Genomic DNA, 23225 nt, shown 5'->3' with positions numbered 1-23225 from the left:
CATAAGAATATAGTAAGCTTGTTAAGGAAGATATTTTTATTAGAATATCAGAAAAAACTTATAAATATACTAGAACTCTAGGTTAACAACTCTAGCTTATCTAGTAAGTAAAAAGAGAGTAAAAAAGATTCAGATGAAGCATTAAGGGGATATTGTGATTCTAGACTTTTGGTTGATTGATTCTAGTTAAATTGCTATTTTTTTTTTAGTTTTAGTTTCGTTAATTTTTAGTAGCTTTAAATTCGATTGTTTGGATAAGATTAAGTTGTGTTAATTTTTAGTAGCTTTAAATCGTTTTTTGTATTAACATGAGGAATAGGCTATTCAATAGTTATTTCAACTAATTTGTAATATTCATTAAAAGCTTGAGACATAAATTTACTAACATTGTCAAGACAAATTGTCTTGATTGCTTAAATAGGAAATATGCTTACAAATAAATGATTTGGGCAAGTAATCTTGCAAATGCTAAATTGCAAGTTGATAGTAAGTACACATATGACCATCCCGTTGATGCATCGATTAAAGCTATAAAATATCTAAATGGTTCTCATGGTGGATATATGGATTCACATATATCACCTTGAATATATTCAAAAAATGTAGAGGATTCAATCTCAACTTTAGCTAGTGATGGTTTTATAATTAATTTATCTTCAAAATAAGCAACAAATGAGAATTTGTTATGTTGAAAAATCTTTTGGTTTTTCAATGGATGACTACATGTATTTTCAATAATTTTTGCATCACTATTGATCTAGGATGGCCTAACTGGTCATGTCAAAAATTAAAATCATTAGTAAACTTCTAATTTATTGTAGCATGAGTTTCAATCATTTTTATTTTTGTATAATACAATCTAAAAGACTAAGCAAATAATTTTGACAATACACACTTCCTACTTGAGATAATAAATGTAATATAAAGATATTAAGTATCTTTTTCATTCGTTGTCTCAATATGATATCTATTTAGACAAATATATTTAAAATTTAATAAATTTCTTTGAGACTTAGTTGAAAATAATGCATTCTCTATTATTAACTTTGTTCCTTCGAGTGGTAAAATATTGTCCCTTCTAAAGCCTCCAATTAATCTTATACTATCGAATATTGTATTGACACTGAATTCTTCCTTTGTCAAGTGGGAAAAATATTTCTTATCTTTAAATATAAAGTGCGTTGTAGCATTGTCTGTTAGATATATATTTACATCATTGATTTTGGATCTAACCAAATGAATATCTATATTTTTCTTTAATAAAATAAGATAGTTATAGTAAGAAATTTACAAATTAATTTAAAAAATATTAAACATAAAATTTATTATTAAAACACATAATAAGAACATATCATTTAAATATAATGAAAACATATAAAAGCATCTTTACAATAAAGTTATACTAAAACATACCAACAAACTATTAATTTTTTTTTTATATTTACATCACCAATTAGATGATCAATTCCTCTTTTAAAGTGGACAAGAAAATCAGTAATATCTAGGTGTGTTATATCAATTTAGCCATTTGGTTTTCAATAATGCATGATAAAGTTCAACAAGATGTTTTGATATATAACAAATACGTGACTAATGGCTTTTCATGTTGCATCGATAACAAACATTTTCTATACTCCTTTTATTCTGTCCACTTTTATCATTTTCTTATATCTCTTCACTATTCATCCTCTCTTGGTGGTTAAAAGTATTCATCCACCCTTTGTGGGCTAAAAATATTAACTCCATATGTTTTTAATGATAACAAAACATTCTTTATGCATTAATGTCTAACTTTACTATTTAAGTGTGCAGGATATAGTTTAATTCCCCTAACAAATTTGTTAATCAAAGGCAAGTCAAGATGCTTGCTAAATTTAAAGAAGAGTTAATTAGTTAAAGAAAAAGAAGAAGAAAGTGATTAGTAAAGACAGAACATTAGTAACTAATTATCAAGGAGCATTAACTAGTTAAGGCACAACTTGGCCCTAGGTAAAAGCAAAACAGAAAAGCCGTAATCGGTTAGTGTAACGACCCCCTCCTTAGTCGCTACCAGAGTTTGAGACTTTCAAAGAATTTTTACTAAGTCCCGAACAAGCCTCATTTAAAACTTTTGCTAAATTCATTACATATATATAATCACGTGCGTAAGCGAATATATAATATTAAACTACTATCTACTCCATTCAAAATAATAACAATTCACATTTATGAGTTGACAACATTTCTCAACATCTAGTAAATTTCGTTCTGATATGACACTAAATAGTGGAGCGACTCAAAGCGGGGCTAAGAGCTGCCTTTACCTACTCTGCGGTGGTCTGTATGCACCGATGGTTACACGTTAGACTGATCTCTCTCTGAAAAAAAGAAAAATAAGAGGGGTGTGAGTCTCATAGACTCAGTGATAATCATTGACCCCGTGAGCAGGCGAAGAAGGGAAATAACATAAAGGTAGAATGTTTATAAACTTAAGAGTAAGAGTAGAAAATACATTCCATAAAAATAAGAGATTTTGTTTTATACCTTGCAATTCTTAAAAATAATAATTCCCAAGTAAACATGTATGAAAACAGTTGTATTTGAGATGCTAGAAAATCTTTCAACCCCGACAACCAGTCAACATTAAATTCAATGGCAAGTGAAAAATGAAAATTCTCAAAAATAAAAAGGCAAATTAATTGATCACCAATGAATAGATAAATTTCACTTGCCATTAAATAAATAAAAATTTTCAAGTATTAATGCCATGCATAGTAAAATAAACTCCACAAGGGAACATCATCCTCGGGTAAGTTTAATATAGCCCTTAGGCTTACTCTCTCAAACATCATCACTTACTCGTGGGAACTACCAACGCCACCAGATGAATCGGGGCTTCAGGTCTCCCTTTTTACCTATTCATGGGAACTACCCATACCACCAAATATAAATCGGGGCTTCAGGTCTCCCTTTTTACCTACTCGTGGGAACTATCCACGCCACCAAATATAAAACAGGTCTTCAAGTCCCCCTTTACCTACTCGTGAGAACTACCCACGTCACCAAATATAAATCAGGGCTTCAGGTCCTCTTTTACCTACTTGTAGGAACTACCCACGTCACCAAATATAAATAAGGGCTTCAAGTCCCCTTTACAATCAAATATCGAAAATTATTGCAATTTCAAGCATTTGCAAAACATAATAGTTTGTAAACAATATAATCATAAATCAGGGTTATGCATAATTTATTTCAAAACACGGCATATTTACCAAATTGGCATGCTAAATGATATAAATAATTTATCATCAACTTCTATGAAACAAACAAGGCCATTGGCCTAAACATCACACAAACTTGCAAGGTATAATTTTGAAGTGAAAACTAGTCAAAGGTTTATTTTCCCGTATTTAAAAACATGTAGATATATATATATATATATATATTTATATATTTTAAAGAAAAAAGGATTTAAAATCCTTGTCACAAGCACAAACAACCTAAGGCTTTTTACCAACTCATGTTGTCCACAATTTGATCAACTATCAAATATGACATATATATTATATTATAGGGACATAATTTTAAAATCTAGCACCCACTCACCTCACAATAACGGGACGCTATTTCGCTATTGGTTCTTGTGTATGTCTAGCTATTTTTTTTTCTCATTTGTCACTGCTCATTCTCTCCTTCTTCTTCTTTTTCTTTTTCTTCTTTCTTCCCTCTCCTTCTGCTCTTTTGCCACTGCTCTCTCTCTTTCTTCTTCTTTTTCTTTCTTTTCTTTTTTCCCCCTCATTCTTCTCCTCTCCCGCTACTCCCTCTCTTTTTTTTCTTCTCTTTCTTTCTCTTCTTTTTTCCCTCTCCTTATTCTCTTCGTCGTCGTGCTCCCTCTCTCCTTTTTTTCTTCTATTTCTTTTTTTTTCTTATCTTTCTCTTTCTTTTTCTGCTCCCCCTCTCTCTTTTTTTTTTTCTTTTTTTCCTCTCTCTTTTCTTTCCCTCGAGCCCTCCACTCTTTTTCTTCTTGTCTTTTCTCCCTTTTTTTTTTTGGCAGCATTGACTTTTCTTCTTCTCTCTCCTTTTTGGCCAACCCCCACTTGTTTCTTATTCTTTTGTCTTCTTTCATGAATAAGGCATCACAGTTAACATTAAGGTTAACTGATTAAAGAGGTGCTGGAGACTGAAAACAAAGTCATGCTAATTGGTTAAGGAGTTTGGTTAATTAGTTAAAGCACAAAGCCTTAGTACCTTTAAGCGTCAAAATAAAATTTGAAAAAAAGATAACCATTGAAGGGAGCCAAAATGGAGAAATTCAAAATTTGAAGATTTTTTAATTGATTAAAGTCGATTTTAAGTGACTAAGGTTGAAGGAAATGAAGCCTCAACTAGTTAAAGGGAAAGCTAACCAATTAAAGGATGAACGCTGCCTTGAGAAAATTGAAAACAGAAAGTTTTTAATTAGTTAGAACTTTCTCTAACTGGTTAACACAATATACACAGCTATAAGATAAAGCAAGGTAGAGAAGGTGTAATTGGTTATAACTTACCCGTAACTAGGTAGCTGAACTTTGTCTGCCTATTTGAATTTGAGCATTAAAGGGAAAAATAATGGATAGAATGACATTAGAGTTATTTCTAACGATTAATAGCAAAATCTGACTCCCTAAGTATAAATTTAAGCTTCAACGGTCAAAAAAGCAAGAGATAAGATATCTAAAGTGATTTTGTGCTTAGAATATCAAAAACCTTCTCTTAACACTTATTTTTCACTCTCATCCTCTAAAAAAATGTTTGAGCTTAACTTTGTAATTCTTAGATCAGCTAAATGATCAATTGTATTTCATCTTTTCTCTATTTCTTACTTACTTAGAGTGTGCAAGGCACTCTAAGGGGTTGATTGAACTTGGGTTAGTTTGGTTGTTGTTGTAGGTTTTAACTTAGCCTTAGAAAAGTTAGTTTTAGATTTTAGTTAATAAAAAAAAAACCATTGTTAAAGGTTGTGGCTGATCTTGTGAAAAGCCTTTGTAAAAGCTTGGTGGAAGCTTGAGAATTCTACTGATTTTAGTAAATTGGTTTGAAAATCCTTGATTGAAAAATCAAGGTAATGGACATAGGTCAAAAGGACCGAACCACTATAAATCATCATGCTTTGTTTACTTTCTTTTGTTTTCGTTTTATTATTTGACTCTTAAATCACCCATCCAACAAGCCTTAAACTTTCATTATCAAATTCCCTCAATCAGCTCTTAACTTGGAAAGAATTTCTATGTTATTCGGAATGTGGTATTCACCCTCTTTTAGCACACTCTTTAAAACCAACAAGTAGTATCAAAACTTAACCTTTTGATTTAAGGCCTAACATCTTTAGGGGAGATCCAATGGCTACACAAAACACAAATGTGGCTAAAGGACAAGCCATAAATAAGCTTCCTCTATTTGATGGATCAAACTACTAATATTGAAATATTAGAATATCAATTTACAATAGAGTTGTAGACTATGAGATGTGGGATGTTATCACAAATGGTCCTTATATTCTCACTTGCTCGAATTTGGTCACAGGAGAAAAAATGCCCAAATTTAGGGAAAAGTGGGTTAAGGCTAAAATGAGAAAAGTCTAAATAAATTTCAAAGCATCAACACTCTTCATTGTACATTAATCCCTATTAAATTCAACAAAATTTCTAGTTGTACCACAGCCAAGGAAATTTGAAAAAAGCTTAGGATCATCCATAAGAGGACTCCTCAAGGAATTTAAAATCACCCTTCTCACCCATAATTATGAAATGTTCAAAATAAAACCTAGTGAAGACATAACTTCAATGTATGACCGATTCACTAATGTTGTCAATAAGCTCCATCAACTAAGAAAAGTCATACCTGAACATGAGTTAGTAAAAAGACTCCATAGAAGCCTACCTAAGAGTTGAAAACCAAAAGTGGTTGCCATTTAAAAAGCAAAGGACCTCAATGCAATCACTCTTGATGAGATATGTGGTTCACTTCTCTCACATGAGTTAAAAATGAATGAAGAAGAAAAAGAAAAGTAGGAGGTTAAGGAGAAAAAGAAAAATCTTGCATTAAAAGTGAGTTTACTTGAAAAAAAGTTGGAAAATCTTACAAGTGATAATGATGAAGAGCTAGCCATGATTGCTAGAAGATTGAAGAAGCTCATGGGACAAAGAGACAGAAGATTTGGAGGAAAAAATTAGAAAAAAGATCAAGATTCTTCATAGAAAAATCAATACAACAAAAAGGATAGAGTAGTATACTTTGAGTGCAATAAATTTGGCCATTTTAGATCTAAATGTCCATTACTCAAGGAGGAATCCTCAAAGAAGACCAAGAATCTAAAAAGAGCAATGCTAGTTGTAACTTAATTAGACAATGACTCCTCTAACTCGAAGGATGAAAAAGTCAAGATGGAAGAAAGAGCAAATTTCTGCTTAGTGGTCAAAGATGATGAATCTGATGTAGCATCCCATTTATGTGATATTTCATATGATGAATTTCAAGATGAGTATGATTGCCTAAGTGCTAAATTTGAAAAATTGGCTTTACTATATAAAGTTTTGAAAAAAAAGGCCTTATCATTAGAAGATGAATTATAAAAGATTAAGCATGATTTCAGTTCTGTTTTTTATCAAATGAACATTTTTTATATTGAACTTAAGCGTTCCAAAACAGATTTTGAATATTTAAAGTTGGAACTAGAGAGCAAAAATAAGGCATTACAAAAAACATTCGATGAAAATGTTGCTCTCAAAGGTTCAATGGAAGAAAGCTCAAAACTGAAGTTGAACAAAGAAGAAAAACCAAAAAGAAATGTTGTTTTTAGAAGAAAAAACGATGCATCTTCATTTCATTGTTATGCTTGTGGCAAGATAAGTCATTTCTCTTGTAAGTGCTATCATAAGAGTAATAAACTCCCCAAAACTAAGATAGTTTGGGTGCCTAAAGATTCATATGTACTTACTAACCCCTAAAGACCCATCAAAGTATGGGTATCTTTGAAAAAGAAATGAAAATTTATTTTGTAGGTTGAGCAATAGCAAAATGAGCAATGTTTGAAAACTCAACCAAAGGAGAGGTAACCTTGGTAGTTGGATAGTGGCCGCTTAAGCACATAATTGAAAATAAAAATTTATTTATCAAGGTTGATAGAAAGAAAAGTAGTAGTGTTTCTTTTAGTGATGACTCCAAAGGAAATGCTGGAAGGATTTGAAATGAGTATGATGGGAGAGTTATAATTCTTCTTTGGTCTACAAATCAAGCAATATGAGGATAAAAGATTAATCAACCAAGAGATATATACTAAAGAAGTGCTAAAGAAATTTTGTAGGTTGAATATGAAATCAATTGGAACTCCTATGAGTCCTTCCACAAAGTTTGACAAAGATGATAAAAGAAAAAATGTGGGCCAAAAACTTTATAGAGGAATGATTGGCACTTCTTTATTTAACTGCAAGTAGACTTGATATTTTGTTTAATGTTTGCTTATGTGGAAGATTTCGATTATGTCCCAAGGAATCACATTTGACCATAGTGAAGATAATTTTTAGATATTTCTTAGATACTCAAGGTTTAGGCCTATGGTATCTAAAATGATATTCTTTTAATCTTTTTGGCTATTTTGATGCTGATTTTGCTGACAACAAAACTGATCGAAAAAGCACTAGTGGTAGTTGTCAATTCCTTGGAAACATGTTTGTGTCTTGGTCTTGCAAGAAACAAATTCTATTGCTCTATCAACTGCTGAAGCTGAATACATCTCATTAAGTAGTTGTTGTGCACAAATACTTCAGATTAAGCAACAACTAAATGATTTTGGAAAGGCTATGCACAAAGTTCCTATATATTGTGACAACATGAGCGCCATAAATATCTCAAAAAATCCTGTCCAACATTCAAGAACTAAGCACATAGAAATTAGACATCATTTCATTAAAGATCATATGCTTAAGGGAAATATTTAAATAGAATTTGTAGATACCTTGCATCAACTAGCTTATATTTTCACAAAACTATTAAATGAAGACTAGTTTTGTAGAATTAAAAGAGAATTAGGAATACTAGATGTTAATGAAGCCTGACTATGCTAAATTGAATATGTTTTTGATGATGATATACAACATGATGATTGTGTTTATCTCTTGGTTTAATTGATTAAGGAATCCTTTAGTTAGTTAAAGAGAACTTAAAAGGTAGATGACATCCATATTAATCAATTAAGAACTCCATAATCAATTAGAGCAATTCTGTGTAAGGAGGTTAAACTAAATTAGTAAGGTATTAATTGATTAAAAGCCCCGTTAACTAGTTAAAGTAGGCCTAGTACTACAAATAGAAATACTCTAATTAGTTAAGGCCGACTCTAACCGATTAAAGCAACTAAGTCAATGGGAAAACTAACACGTGGGAAAATTTCAAAAAAAAAATTATAAGAAGCTGGATGTACGAGAAACCTCCCACTCAAAACATGGGTTCACCAGTTATTAAACCTTTTGCCAAAGACTCTTCAATAACTTAGAAAAAACCCACCCTCTAAAAATCAAAACCCTAAAAAAATTTTAAACTCTATGAAATCCAACCATCTCTTCCTCAACTTTCTGAAACCTGACAAACTCTAAATCCACTCTATTAGAAAACCCATGGCTAGAACTTCCCTCACACATAAGGTTTTTAACAAAGGAAAAAAGAAAAGGGTGGCTGATGATTCCCCTCTTCTTCCATCAAAGAAAAAGAGAAAAACCACTCAAGGTTCTTCAGTTGAAAAAAAAAAGGAGAGTCAGAGGAAAACGTTAGGGAAAATAAATGGGACTGCTGCAGTAGAAGCTTCCATAAAAAAAAGTAACATCTCAACCTCTCGATTTAGAAGCAAGCTTCATGTTGATAAGTTTAAAAAGATAGAAAATGCTATTATCTCTTGTGGAAAATTTTTTTATTGGTCGAGCTTTGATGAAGCACCTATTGTTCAGAGAGATTTGCTAAAGTATTTTGATAAATTAAAATTGAAAAATTTGAGTACTTTTGGGGATAGCATATTTAGTCCCACATTAGTTAAAGAATGTTATTCTAGTCTGGCCCTAAATAAGAATGAAACAGTCAGTCAAGAGGAGTTTCTAGAAGATGGTTTGAATGTTCTTCTAAGTAGAAGAGAATTTTAGATCACTACCTAAGATTTAGGAGAATTTTTGAAGATAGAATTTGAGATAGGTGAATTTAAAATTCTAGAGAAATATGATCCTAGCCCTATTTAAGAGATTGTAACTAGCAAAAAAATGAAATTTCCATCTAGGAGCTATGCTAGTGATATTAAAAATGCCTAGTTAAGAACCTTCCAATACCTCATTGCTACCACACTTCGTGGCAGAAGCAACAGCTTTAATTATTTTAGTGCTTAAGATCTCTAGTTGATGGAGTCAACTTTCAATGAAATCCCATTAAATGTAGCTAGGTTTATGATTGAAAAAAATCAAAGGAACACTTTTGGGAGACAAAGCAAATTTGCCATATAGCAACATCATCTTATCCCTTGTCAAGAAAAAAAGGATTTGAAGCATTAGATTTCAAGCAGATTTAATGAAAAGCAAAGATCAAAGAATCTTGTTGGCTAGTGTGTTGAAGATGGGATATAGGTTAGACTGGAAAGAGTGCATTAAATCCAACAGAGGCACCCCATTCCCCTCAGACACTGAGACACCCTTTACACTTCACTTAAAAGTTAGTCAGGCCTCTTTTCAAAGTGAAATGGTGTTCAATCTTTTAATAAGAATTGATGGGAAGCTTACTAAACAAGTTAAAAAGATAGTCAAAATTGAAGAAAAGCTACAACATCTTGAGGACCTCATTCTCAAAGAAAAGATAACTAAATCCCTTATTCTTTAAAACCAAGCTACAGTTGCAAGTGCTTCAAGTGAAAGATTAGAGGATCATGCTGAGAACGTGTTGTGAAATATAAATTAAAAAAACAACTATGAAAGAAAAACATTAGTAAAGTAAAAAAGATTTTATATAAATGTGTATTTACAAATGAAACAAGCGACTAATAATCCCATAAATTTTAATCTTAATCCAATTTAATCGATATCCAAATTTAGATATACATAATCAAATCTAAAAATTCAAATCAGATTACGCTTTTTGTGTCTAGTTGATTTGCATTGTTTGACTTGGTTTAAATTTCTTAAATTATAAAATGACATTCACATATATATATATATTCATAACATTTTCTCCCTTATTTTTTTATTTTGAATTTAACGAAACTATTATTATATTTTGAATTAAAATTTAAAAATTATTCAGAAGATATTTTTTAAAAAGTTTTAATACAAAAAATATAAAAAAATAAAACATTATGGGTTAAAAAAATAACAAACAAAATAAAAGGAAGTATCTCATGGTCCCTACCATGCACTAAAACTAGTTCAAAATTAAAGAAAATAAATTAAAAAAAAAAAGAAAGTGAAAGTCCACTTCTTACTTCTTGGTTCTTACTCTCAACCGTTTCACATTTGCATTTGTGGATAGGCGCAATCGCACTCTTCCCCTCCTTAAATTTGCCACAACAAGCAACCAAATTCGTTTCCCACACTTTCTTAACCGGTTTACTCCACGCAACCACCATCCCGAATTTTCATTGGACGGTGAACAGCACGAGAACCTTCTGCGTCTGAAACAAAACTGTAAAACCTTGTATGTTTTTCCAGAGGTTACGGTGAAGAAAATCTGAAAGAAAATGATGAGGTTAGCAGCTGCTGGCCTTACATGGTTTTGGCCCTTTTCTGATAGAGCGTACGTAACCACCGTTGGATCTGTATTTTCCTCGAAGGTTTGGCAATGACATCTGATGTTAATCCGACGGTCCAAAATCATGCCATGCATAAAACTTGCCAAAAATAAACAAAACTACAGTTAGGGCATATTCACATGTAAAAATTAGTAATGCTGTATAATAATACTGTAAATGTTTCTGGTTTTGTCTTAAAAGGTAAAGCAACAAAAGGAAAGGGTTTCCATAGTTCTTTTTTTCTTCTTCTCCATTGAAGCTTGAAGAGGTTCGCAAACACCAATAAGAGAAAAAGCTAGCTCCTCGAACTGAACTAGAAGCAGATGCAACCGACGCCTGGCGGAAGCGGCAGCTCTAGTGGTGGTGGTGGTGGTGGTGGTGAATTGAGTCGAGGTGGACTCGCTCGGTTCCGCTCGGCTCCAGCCACCTGGTTAGAAGCACTTCTTGAGGAAGAAGAAGAGGACCCTTTAAAGCCTAACCAGTGCTTGACACAGCTACTCACTGCCAATTCAACAACACCTGCCACTAGAGATTCAGGGCCTTTCTCCAGCTCAGCTGATCCAGCTGGGTTGTTTGAACCTACTGGCTTTCAGAGGCAAAACAGTTCTCCGGCTGATTTTCTGGGGAATAATTCCGGTGCTGCCTCTGATGCCTACTTCTCAAACTTTGGAATTCCAGCAAATTATGACTATTTATCACCAAATATCGATGCTTCTCCCTCGAGTAAGCGGGCCAGAGAACTTGATACGCAGTACCCGCCAACAAAGTTTCAGTCTCAGTTGGTAAGAGATAATTATACTAAATGAACTTGGAATGCTTGTTGCTTTACCTGTTTCTGTTTTCTATGAATTGGGTTTTGAAATACTAGTTAATTTGTTTATGTTTCTGCTGTCTTCGAATTGCCCCTTTATTATAGTCATTAGTCTTCTTTTCATAGTACTGGAGGTTTAGACTTTCAATATTGTTTTCAAAAGCATGACTAACTAATAACCACTTATTTCTAGCCAAAAGGGGAAATGTCTACAGTTCTACTTTTAGCAAAATCATATTATGCTTGACTTGAGTTTAAATTGTTGGAATTCTGCATTTACAATACCTTTCTGTTTCCTTCTTTGTTTTTCCCTTTCAAATTTTTGGGTAGAAAGGAGAGCAACGTGGTCAGATTTCTAGTGGGGTATCTAATTTGATAGATGTGGATATGGAGAAGCTTTTGGAGGATTCAGTACCATGCAGGGTCCGTGCCAAGCGTGGCTGTGCTACTCATCCTCGGAGCATTGCAGAAAGGGTTAGTATATTTCATTTATGAATACATTCATTGGTACTATATAAAATAATATTGTTTCTTTGGAATTCTAACTATTCATCACTATTTTTGGTTAGGTTCGGAGAACACGAATCAGTGACCGTATCAGAAAGCTTCAGGAGCTTGTACCCAACATGGATAAGGTAGGTTTACTTGTTGGCGTCAACTTTAATCAAGAAATTCAAAGTTCAATAGGAAGATAGCTTCTTTAAATTTTCAGATAGTAACCTATATCAATTGTAGCATTCTAAAATTTGATGCCAAATTCATTGATATGTCTCACTGAAAGAGACATGAATGAGAAGAACAACTATACAGAAATATAGGTTAGATGGCATGAGCATTTGTAGTAGCTTTTGTACATGCAATTGTAAAGTTGTTATAATAACATACAAAAATCTCTCTTATCTATACTTCCCCAGATTCATATATTTAACTGGCTAAGGTTTTTGAGGAGAAGAATAGTTCAATTTGGTGGATGTTGTTTTTATATGAACAGGCTCAATAACAGAAGAAAAAGGTTGATGTTAATATGCAGCCTTAGAATTAGAAGGTGAGATAGGCTGCCTCAAGTATTCATGATGAGGTACAGGATTCTTGCACAGATAATTTCAATGTAAGAATGTTCAATGTGCCACTGTGGGATTTTTGCTGGTACTCATGCCTTCTGCAGATAATTCCAGATGCAGCTTCACTGCCTAGTTTTAAAGGCTCAATCACTGTTAGAAAAGTGATGTGCTTGATTTATGTAGTTTACATGGCAAGGTTTTTTTTTGTATCACTACAAAGATGTATTCAACTCCATTAGTAGGAAAAAAAGAAAAGTTCTTTTTGTGGATGAAAGGCATTTGAAAGATCTCTCTCTTAAATTAGAAATAAAAAACTTGTCATAACTAGGCCATATATGGATTCATTACCTTGTTGGGTTCAATTCTTTTAAGTCAAACGGTTTGAGCTAATCTTTTGATAGAAACTTTTCCCCCAATTTTTGTTTCTTTTGATTATACAAGACATAAGTTATACGAAATTGACATGTGTAAGATGCCACAATAGTAGATATCTTTAAACCCTAATTTGAGTAAACAATACATTCTTGACTATCCTATAAATTTATGTTCACGTGATCATTTTGTCATTTGAAATCTTCATATGTAATCTTTTAAGGTTTTTTGAACCACGGAAAGCAAGATGTATTAACGTATAAGTTTAACTTTATGAAGGATGAAGGGATTTCATAGGATTTTTGAGAAATAAGATATTTACATTCTATGAACTTTATGTTGAGATAAAAAAATAATATAAATGGATTTGATGCTTTATTCTACTGGATTTAATACCTCAATAGAAACTTTATAGATCTATGGATGCAGTTTATTTTCTGGTAGTTACAAGGTTGAACTTAATAAGGATGCAATTTTTAGTCTCACAAACTGAGGCTGCTGAAGGTAGAACTAAGTAGGTTGAGAATTTATGAGTTTAATCCTTTCCCTATTAATTCGGCTTGTCACATTAGACCTTTTAATTATAGGCAAAATCGAGACCAAATATAAATGAGGTAAAAGGGTAATAAGAGAAATGGTTACTGTGCCATAATTGTTGGAGGGTTCAAGATTATACTGATTCTTCAAGTTGCTTTCATCTATGTAGTAGCAAATGCCTTGAAATTTTTGTCTCCTCAAAGGTTTAGAGTCTATGAATTCTATTTCTAACAAGGTCATTCTAAGAAGTTTTCTTCATTCTCTTTATATTCTTTTTTTGTTATTAAAGTGATGAGTGGGAAAAGACTTAGTTGTTGTTATTACTGTTGTGATTTCGGTGATGCCAGGAGATTGAGAGAAAACTGAAGCTTTCATAGAAAGGTTGAGTGCAAATAACACTACTAAGTGGTGGCTAATTCTTCCATTTGACCTACTTTAGTCAAGTTTTGGCATTATAAATGATACCCCACCATAGGAGAGTATAATGAGAAAAGGGATTTAGGTGAAATGAACTCATGACCTGTTGTTTTAAGCATTTGTTTCAAGTTGTGCACTAAGTTTTGCATCAATGCATGCTTAATGCCTTTCTATCCCAAATCATCCAAATTGTTAAAACAAAAATGATCTGATTTTTCTAAATGTCAATGTTATGTGAAAAAATCTTTTGAGGTATATCAGGAGTTGTATCTTACACTATTTGACTTGGCAATTTTCCTTGTTGCACCTTGCAGCAAACAAACACTGCTGACATGCTAGATGAGGCAGTAGAGTATGTTAAATATCTTCAGAAGCAGATTGAGGTACTCCTTTATTAAACTTGTTGGACAAATTTGTCCATTTGATTTTCATAGAGAGGTGGATATAAACTTTTAGAAATACATAGAATCTCCCCCTGCCCCTCGTCCTCTTTTGCTGATCTCTAAACAATATTCCAGAGTTTTTTATTTCACCTCTCTGCTAGTTAGTAATATGTATTCAAATAAGAAAGGAGGCAACACTATGTGGTATATGACTGGTGCTGCAGTAAAAGGAAAAAAAAAAAATTGCCTACTGAGAAACCTGATCTTCGCAGGAACTCACAGAGCATCAAAGGAAATGCAAATGCAAAACTAAAGAGTGACTGGAAGAGGGTACCTAAATATTGGCTTACCAGAGCTTAGTGTAATTATCAGCTTTATAAACATCCAGTCAAAGTACATTATGGTTGTTTTCTGATAAAGTTGCCTCATAGATCCATATTGTAATTACAAGATTTACCCCCTACTGTGTTGCATTCTTCTGCAATACCTAGATATGGCTGCTCCTGAAGCTACAATAATTATAGAGTTCATGATCAGGACCTGTGGTTCACTTTTGCTAGTACTGCTCCTCAGATATCACTTGGTATAATTGTAGTTGTACAATATTGTAGACAATAAAATATTTTTTAATTGACTACTTAGCTATTTTTTTTAATTAAGATATTTGTTTCTCATAATTCTTATTGTGTATCTAGATAATTATATTCAATGAAATTCCCATTTACATTTTAAGAATCTGTTTTATCAATAAGGATCCTTGGTCAAGATTTCAGATATTTGTTGTTGACTTCTTTATGGCAGAAGAACATGGTATGAGGTAAAGAAATTTCTGACTTGTATGGTGATTCTTAGAATTTTGGATGGTAACTACAATTCTCATCTTATTTGGTCTTTATTTATGTGTCTGCTTTGAATATAATGTATATAGCATTGGGTAATAGAGTTTTTTTTTAATATTTTAGATACAATGCTGTATGTCTATTCATATTAGTTTTACTTAGGCTGCAAAACTAATCTCTAACACTCTTTCACCTGCTTTCTGTCATTCATTTTCCTCACCTGGCGGCATCTTTCCACTTGTTAGATCACAAAAATGGAATCTTTCAGTCTTGCACCCATGGAAAATTTTTCCTGCAAGTCCCCAGACTTCAAAGGTCACATGAGAGTTGGAACAACACTTATTTGGTTGCTCAGTCTGCTGAATTCTGTTGAATATGGGACTGAGCAAGGCCCAGTTGTGGTTGTAATTGTATAATAATGAGAAATCAGATAGTTCGATGTATAATTATGAGAACTTAGTTAGAGCTTGGTCATTCTGCTAGAATATATGTCTAGATAACCTGATTTGGCTGAAATTGGTTAGTTTATTAAAGACTGCATTTCCTATAATGTTTATGATATAAAACAGTGATATTTGTGAAATTGCAGTTAATTTAGGTCTGAAGAACATTTTATGTTAGCCTGATCTGCTGACATATTATTTAGGTCCAGTGATTTTCTGAATTCAAAGGAATTTGTGCTTTAGATGTTGCGTATACTTCCAGAGATTGCATTGTGAGTTTGAATTACATAGGGAGGAATATCAAAATTATGGAGCACAGCTATGAGGGTAGAAAGTTTACTGAAAATGTGATGTAACTATATACTGATTTTGGTTTTTGTAGTCTCCCCATGTATTTCTATTCCTAAACTCTAAACTGTTTGCTGAAATTTTAGAGAAACTTGTGGGATTGAAGGAATAATTCAAATGATATATATGTCATAAATCTTACTTTTCTAAGGGGAAATACTAAACATCTTGATATATATGAGGCATGCAGGAGAGTTCATTGACCTGAGTCTAGTTTCCTTGGTTGTTTTGCTGTTTGCCAAAACCCCTCAAATGTGAATTCTAAGATTAACGATATAGACTGGGAAGATAGAGGATTGGCCGAATAAAATTGTTTTGATTTTTCCATGCTGCTTGGCGTTTTAAGGAGATTGACCAGGAATAATTATATAGGATAGGAGTGTTTTCAAGATTTATTGTGTCTTCTAAGTCAGCAGTAGTATTGTACACTGGTATGTTAAGTTGCATTGTCAAGTATCTTTCATTCCTTGGCATTTTTTCACTCAAAAGATCACCGCTATTGATTGGAATGAATGCTTAGATCTTTCTGATTGGCAATATAACATACCACTAAATTTAGTACTTGTAAGTGGCTGGAGACCTCTTCTTTTAGAAGGAATGGTGTGGCTGTTTGTACTCTTGCTAGTTTCCGTATGATAGTTTTATGGAACTCGCCTACTGTTGCTCTGTATGTAAAGTACGAAAGGGACTTCATCAAAGTTGTCACACGCTGCTGGCAAGCAATGTTGTGATTCTGCATTATACTTTGTTCGGAAAGAGTCAAAGCCGACGATGTATTTGTTTGATAGAAGGATAAATTCTCTTTCATTAGGGCATAAAAGATTGGAGCTAATAGCTGGTTTTGTTATCAAAACTTTTGCTGACATTGGAACAGGGAACCTGCCATGAGCAAAGTAGGATGCCCGGAAAGGGCTGGCTAGAGACTGCATAGAGAGTTGGCTCGTTATCAAATTTGGTTGTTTGGAACTTCAAATCTTTTTTAGTTACGTGGAGTAACTCGTTTCAGGTTGAGGTTTATGCCGAAGACTGGATGAAGTCTAGAATTACACTTTATATCATTGGGGCTCGAGGTGTGTTTCTAATCTCCACTATGTCCCTGAAAGACGCTTATGTCGTCGAGCATGCGCACTTAACCTTGGTGCCATAACAATGTCTGCATAACCTTAAGGATGCCCTCCTGGATATAAGGTTGGCTCTAACAACATTCCAACCAAAGAGCTAACTTAAATTGATGAAGTCTAAAATAAAACCAAAACCATTTGGACGTAAGGTGTGTCTCCAATCTCGGACCTTGTATAAGAGTAAAATCAAGAAATCACTTTCAATCTTTTCCCGCCAAGAGACATGATTAGTTTAAATGCATTATCATTTACCAAATCAGTTTCACTCATTGTCACCCACCTGGGAGCATCATTCGTTTCAATCAATCTTCTTGAAGAAATAATCTTTTACAAATTCAAGAAATCGATCTCTATCTCTTCCACCGAGAAGCATCATTAATCTGAGTGCATCATTTTTTGCAAAAAAAAAAAAAAATAAATTTCATTTGATGTTTTCCCATCAAGAGTTATCATGAATAACTCTTCGCATTCCTGTAAGGGGCATTACTTAACATTTCCATTCCTAAACATTGATCTCTTGTCAAAGGCATCTTTTAAGAATTCATCAAATCATAAAGCTCCAAAGACCACTTTTCCTTAGAAAGGTGTAATTTAAATAAGATCAAAGAATTTTCATCTTTCATTCCCTTAACGAACTCAGATACTATTCGACAACCCCAAAATAGAAGTTCTATCTTGAAAGAAATCGTTTCCTAACAAACCTAGTGTTTTCTTTTCTTTGACAATCCAGAGCTCTTTTTAACAACTTGGAAGTAAAAATATTACCTCACTTTTTCTTGGCAACCTTAGTTCAGTTCAACAATTTTGAAACAAAAACATCATTACAATTTCTCTTGGCAACCTTTTTTTCCTTAGCCAAATAAAGATTATATTAATATTACTGAAAACTACAGTAAAGATATCAACCTCTATATGGAGATCCAAGTTAGCATGGATAATCAATGAGCAAGCCTAGTGGTACTTAGTACCATTAATCAAAGATTTACCTATTGGTACTTAGTACCATAAGACAATGCCAAAAATAAAGCAAAATAGTAAGAACATGAACCATAAGGCAAAAGCTCTGAAACAATATCAAAAGGGTGAGTAGAGGTTACAACCATGCAGAGAACATCAAGTTTCAAATCTATTGTAAAAATTATAAATATCTTGTTCCGTTTCAAATTTCATTTCAATTTTTAAAATAATTTTCTTTGACATATTTACATGAGCTAAAATCATAATATTAATATTAGAATCAATCATATTTGAACACTTATCTTGCTCTAGATTCTACTTTTCCATTGGTTCAATTGATAGGAAAAATCATCTTCATTAAATTCCAATCTTCGACACAATTAATCTTTATTAATTGTATTTGTAGTTTCTTTGTCCATACTCTAAAAAATACAAAATAAATAAATTTAGTTATCTTTTAAATTTATAGAAGAATCATACCTTCTTTTTCTACTATTTCATTCTATATGCTCCAAAATTTATTAATTAAACACAATTAATGATAAAAATACATCAAAATTGAATTAAACAATACACAAACACACAAATATATAAAGTTTAAAAAATATAAAAAATAAAAAAACCTAAATAAAAAACATCAATGAAAAGAGAACTACCTACAACCAAATTTGATGTCAATATCCTCATGAAAGAACAAAAAACACAATGGACCATGAATAAAACATAAAAGACAAAACTGAATGCTTTTCAAAAGAAATATATGAAAAAAGCTATTTACAAGCATAAAATTCTATAAAACATTATGTTATGGAATCCTCTCTATCTTTAGGTGTATAATTTAGTCATATATAGCTTCTCTCAAAAAAATCCGAAAAGCACCATGAAATGAATTAATAAATGTAAAATTTAAACTTAAAAAATTAATAAAAAAATTTACAAAAGTTAAATGTGTCCTGTCCAATAGCAAAGTCAAGGTATCCTTGCCAATAGCAAAGTCAAGGTAAAAGAGAAGTAGACAGTCAACAGTAAAAAAAACCTAACGTGAGATTTTTTTCTTTTTATTTTTTAGTTGATGTTAACAGCCAAAGAGATAAAACAGATGGCAAAAATATAGAGAGGAGACACGGCTGGGGGCACAGTACGGGCAGAGCATTTGTGTTCCACCATGGATACCATGCGAACAGGACAAAACAAAACAGTTGATTCTCAACCTTGCTTCCACAAGTCAAGCAACTTGGTTATTGCTTTAGTGGAAGACCCTGACGGACCCCGGGCAGCCAAGGCCTTCTCTCTCATCTCCCAACTCCTTTCTCTAAGCTCCATGCCAATGTCGGAATCCATCAACTCCATGACTCGCTTCTCCAACTCAGTTCCACTCACAAACCCATCTTCCTGTCTTTGCTCCACAGGGATAGCCATCTTCATATCCTGAACCAAAATGTTCCGATTCAAATGTTGCTCTGCATATAAAGGCCATGCAATCATCGGCACCCCGGCGACCGCTGCTTCTAAGATGGAGTTCCACCCACAATGAGTCACAAAGCCACCAACCGAGTCCTTGTTCAGCACTGCTACTTGTGGCGCAAATGACTTCACAACCAGGCCCCTATCTTTGGTTCTCTCCATAAACCCCTCTGGCAAAAGAAAGTCTAGATCCACATTGGGGCTTTCTTCAGTTTGCTTTGCCTTTTCGTCCTGAGGTGGATTTTTTACCACCCACAAGAACCTTCGTCCACTCCTTTCCAAACCTTTTGCTATTTCCATAATTTGGACCCGAGAGAACGACCCACGACTCCCAAAACACAAGAACACAACGCTTTTACTCGGTTGCTTCTCCAGCCACGACAAAGACTCGTGTTCAGCTTTACTACCTGCTGCAATCAATGGTCCGATGTAGTAAGTTGGTGGAGTTGGAGCATCAACGAGGCATAACCCATCAGCAATTGCCTTGATGGAAATCGGTTCGAGCTCTTCAAATGTGTTAACTATGATTCCATCTGATTGTGCGAGGCCTGAACAGAAGTATATAAAGTCACGATAAGCGGGATCCTCTCTATCAAGTGCGGGTTCTGGCATGTGTATGGCTTTCAAAGGCGGCAGGCCGTGGAAATGAAAGACTGTGTCAGGGAGATCTCTGAAGCTCTCAGTGGTTTGTTCATCAAGTTTCGGGAATTGAAAGAAGGCCGCAAGGGAAGAAGCACCAGAGGTATAGAAGTAAAAAGTGGGGATTTTGAGATCCTTTCCCATGGATAGAGTAGAAGTGCAGAAAAGATCTATGACAAAAGCAGAGATCTTGTGATCTTTGGAGATTTCCTGAAGAGAATGGAGGACGTTGGGCGCATGCAGGCGTATGAACTGGAAGGCAATGGCGACAACGCTGCATTTTTTGTCCATGGAGACGGAGACGGATGGGAAGCGGCGAAAGGAGATGGATGGGTAGGCTTGGGAGACAGAATTGATGTAGGAGATGATGCTTGGGGTGTCCCGAAAACCAGTAGTAAGGAGGATGGTGATGCAAAATTGGTGGTTTCGCTGTTGTAGGATGAGTTTGCCTAGCTCCACCATTGACACCACATGGCCCAAGCCTGGCGATGCGTAGAGCACTATCGTCTCTTGCATTTTTTTTTCTTTCTTTGCTTGATTGCTTTTCAGTCTTCAGCTATGACTTGTGTTTCTTTGAAGAGGTAGAGGATTCAAAAGTCGTTATAACTCCTAGAAAAGCACAAAACACAATGACTTGGGGCCAGAGGGTTGAATTTGGTTTACACATCAATGAATTTTCTTATTTTTCTTATGAAATGAAGAGATAGAATTTAGTTTCCTCGGTAGAGCACCCACTTTTCAGTGGGGAGTCGTTGGCTCTGCTTATGTCTGCCAATGAAGTGTTGGGTTACTTCTAATTAAAGCTACAACAAAGCCAAGAGCTGTCAAGTTTCTGTCAGCTGGGCCAGACGTCCGAACGTGAGGGTACAGTTATATTTTGAAACTGAAAGCAGCGCTACTTTTGTTCCACCAACAAGTAGCGACTTGTGTTCCGCAACCACAAGTATATCTGATCAAGAGCCAAGCACCATGGTCCTGCCCCACTTCTGCTGGGACAGATATGGACGTTCAACTTTTAATTTCGCTATAATTTTTATGAACTGTAAGACATCAAATGCTATCAACTTACTAAGATATGAATTTAAAACTTTAAAAAACTTAAAAATACATATTATATCTTCTAAAAAAATAAAAAAAAATTCTGTCTCCAACTCAATCTCCTCTTCCTCTTTCCCTTGTTGTTTTTCCCAAAATTTAATTCTTGAAAATAATATTTGTTTCACTTTCTTCCTAGTTTATCTATTTTTTTTAGTTACATTCAAATTAAAATAATTTAATCTATTAATTTTAAAAATTACTCTAATTTAATTCCTCTTTAACAATATTCAATTTTACTGTTAAAAGTGATGATATCAACACTACCATTATATTGATGTGGTACATTTTAGTGGTGTGGCACAATCATGATGATGTGATAATGTAATATGGTACTGTTGTGATGACATGATAATATCACGTGACATTGACATAATGACATGACACTGACATGTTGACGTATCGGTGTCACGTGCAAATCAAGAAAAAAATTTTAAAAAAAATTTATGTTACGTCATACGGATTAAATTGAACAAAAATATATATTACAAAGATTAAATTAAACAAAATTGAGGTGTTTAGGGATTAAATTGAAAAAAAATTAAAAATATAAAATTTTGAGTAGATGATACACATACTTATTAATAAGCCAAATGCTATTTGAGTTTAAAAAATTTATGGTGTTAAAAAATATTTATAAATATTTTCTTACTTAAATATTTGATTTCAGAATAGGCACATAAATTTATTTTCTTTCCAAAAATTAAATTTTAATTCCCCTTCCATAAAAAAATGGCAATATTTCAAAAATAATTTCATACCTAAAGCTAGATTTGGATGAATAACTTGTATTATACTGAAATAAAATAATATAAAATAATTAAATAAATTCTTTTTTTTCTATTTATGACTATATAAAAATTTGAAATTTTCATTTTAATTTGACTCAAAATTTATAATTTAATTTGGCTTAATTGTTAACTTAAGCTGAACTCTAATTGACAAAATAAATTGATTTAGTTATAACTTTCACATTTTACAAATGCCTATTTTTTTGGAATTATTCAACCTTTACCCAATTTGCCTTTTATTTCTTAACAAACAATTTTATTTGAGCTCAAAAACCACAATCAAATTCTGCATTACATTTAAATTATTAATTTGGATCTACAAAAAATTCGTAAACACAAATAAAATGATACAAATATTTACAATTATATTTAACTCTATCAGCCATAAATGTAGTTTTTAATTTAAGAAATTCTAACTTAAAAAATGTAACCTGAAATATTAAACAACATAAAAATATAAAAAATAAACAAAAAATTGAAAGGGTGTAGTAGCTCAGATTCTATGGGTGTAATAAAAATATATGTCATGTCCAAATTGAATTGAACAAGTCAAAACAAGGAATTATTTTTATAATCATTGCTAAATCCACAGTCATCAAAGAGCTATTTGGTCTTTAAATTAAAAGAATTTAAGAAAAAAATCCAAATTAGAATCGAGAAACATAAATCTATTGTCATTGCCCTAATTTCTAACAATTAATTGATGAGTTAAAGTTTTGATGAGAAAAACAAAGAACAAAGAAGAAGAATGAGGGATGGCAAAGGAAAAGGGTAATTATTGCCTTTTAAGATAAAATATTAAAAAAATTTATAAAAAGGGAATTTAAATTTAATTGTTGTAAATTAGATAAATTAATTTACCTATTATGGAATCAAATAATCAAGTAAGAAAATATTTATATGTTTTTCTTAATACCATAAATCTTTGACATTTAAACATTTAACTTATTAATAAGTATATCTATCATCTACTTAAAGATTTATATCTTTCAAACAATTTTTTCAATTTAGTTCATAAACACATCAATTTTGTTCAAATTAATCCATCTATTATACATTTTTATTCAATTTAATTCTTATGATGTGACATCGTTTTTTTTTTTAATTTTTTTTCTTGATTTGGCACATCAGCATTGCCATGTGGCACTAACATGCCAGCATGTTAGTACCATATCA

The 23225-nt window shown here is 32.8% G+C and overlaps 1 protein-coding gene and 2 pseudogenes across 4 annotated transcripts; 1 reads left to right on the top strand and 2 right to left on the bottom strand.

Moving 5' to 3' along the window:
* Positions 1–10924: 10924 nt before the first annotated feature.
* On the top strand, positions 10925–15774 carry LOC18593029 (transcription factor bHLH80). 4 transcript variants are annotated; one of them, XR_016027987.1, is made up of 6 exons: positions 10927–11553; positions 11913–12056; positions 12152–12217; positions 12574–12660; positions 14284–14352; positions 14625–14989. XR_016027987.1 is itself a non-coding variant. In XM_007020034.3 (5 exons), the coding sequence occupies exons 1-5, from the start codon at positions 11095–11097 to the stop codon at positions 15605–15607; spliced, it is 909 nt and encodes a 302-aa protein (XP_007020096.3). In that variant the 5' UTR covers positions 10925–11094; the 3' UTR covers positions 15608–15774. The 4 variants fall into 4 exon arrangements, 3 of the variants coding, with proteins under 3 accessions (XP_007020096.3, XP_007020098.3, XP_007020097.3); XM_007020034.3 differs by lacking the exons at positions 12574–12660; positions 14625–14989 and adding an exon at positions 15437–15774 and having other exon boundaries at positions 10925–11553; XM_007020035.3 differs by lacking the exon at positions 12574–12660 and having other exon boundaries at positions 10928–11553.
* A 3172-nt stretch (positions 15775–18946) lies between these two features.
* On the bottom strand, positions 18947–20918 carry LOC18593028 (UDP-glycosyltransferase 88F4 pseudogene; annotated as a pseudogene).
* A 1619-nt stretch (positions 20919–22537) lies between these two features.
* Positions 22538–22636, bottom strand: LOC148761316 (small nucleolar RNA snoR8a; annotated as a pseudogene).
* Positions 22637–23225: the final 589 nt, after the last annotated feature.

The sequence above is a fragment of the Theobroma cacao genome, chromosome 8 (assembly GCF_053813885.1).
Source record: "Theobroma cacao isolate CCN51 chromosome 8, ASM5381388v1, whole genome shotgun sequence".
In the NCBI taxonomy this organism is placed as follows: domain Eukaryota; kingdom Viridiplantae; phylum Streptophyta; class Magnoliopsida; order Malvales; family Malvaceae; genus Theobroma; species Theobroma cacao.
This window is presented reverse-complemented; position numbering and strand designations above follow the sequence as displayed.

Bases quoted from the DNA above. Each gene is read 5' to 3' on its own strand.
- LOC18593029 (XM_007020034.3), top strand. From the start codon at position 11,095: ATGCAACCGACGCCTGGCGGAAGCGGCAGCTCTAGTGGTGGTGGTGGT. The intron at 12,057-12,151 runs GTTAGTATATTT...ATTTTTGGTTAG, and splicing joins CTCGGAGCATTGCAGAAAGG to GTTCGGAGAACACGAATCAG. The intron at 14,353-15,436 runs GTACTCCTTTAT...TCCACTTGTTAG, and splicing joins ATCTTCAGAAGCAGATTGAG to ATCACAAAAATGGAATCTTT.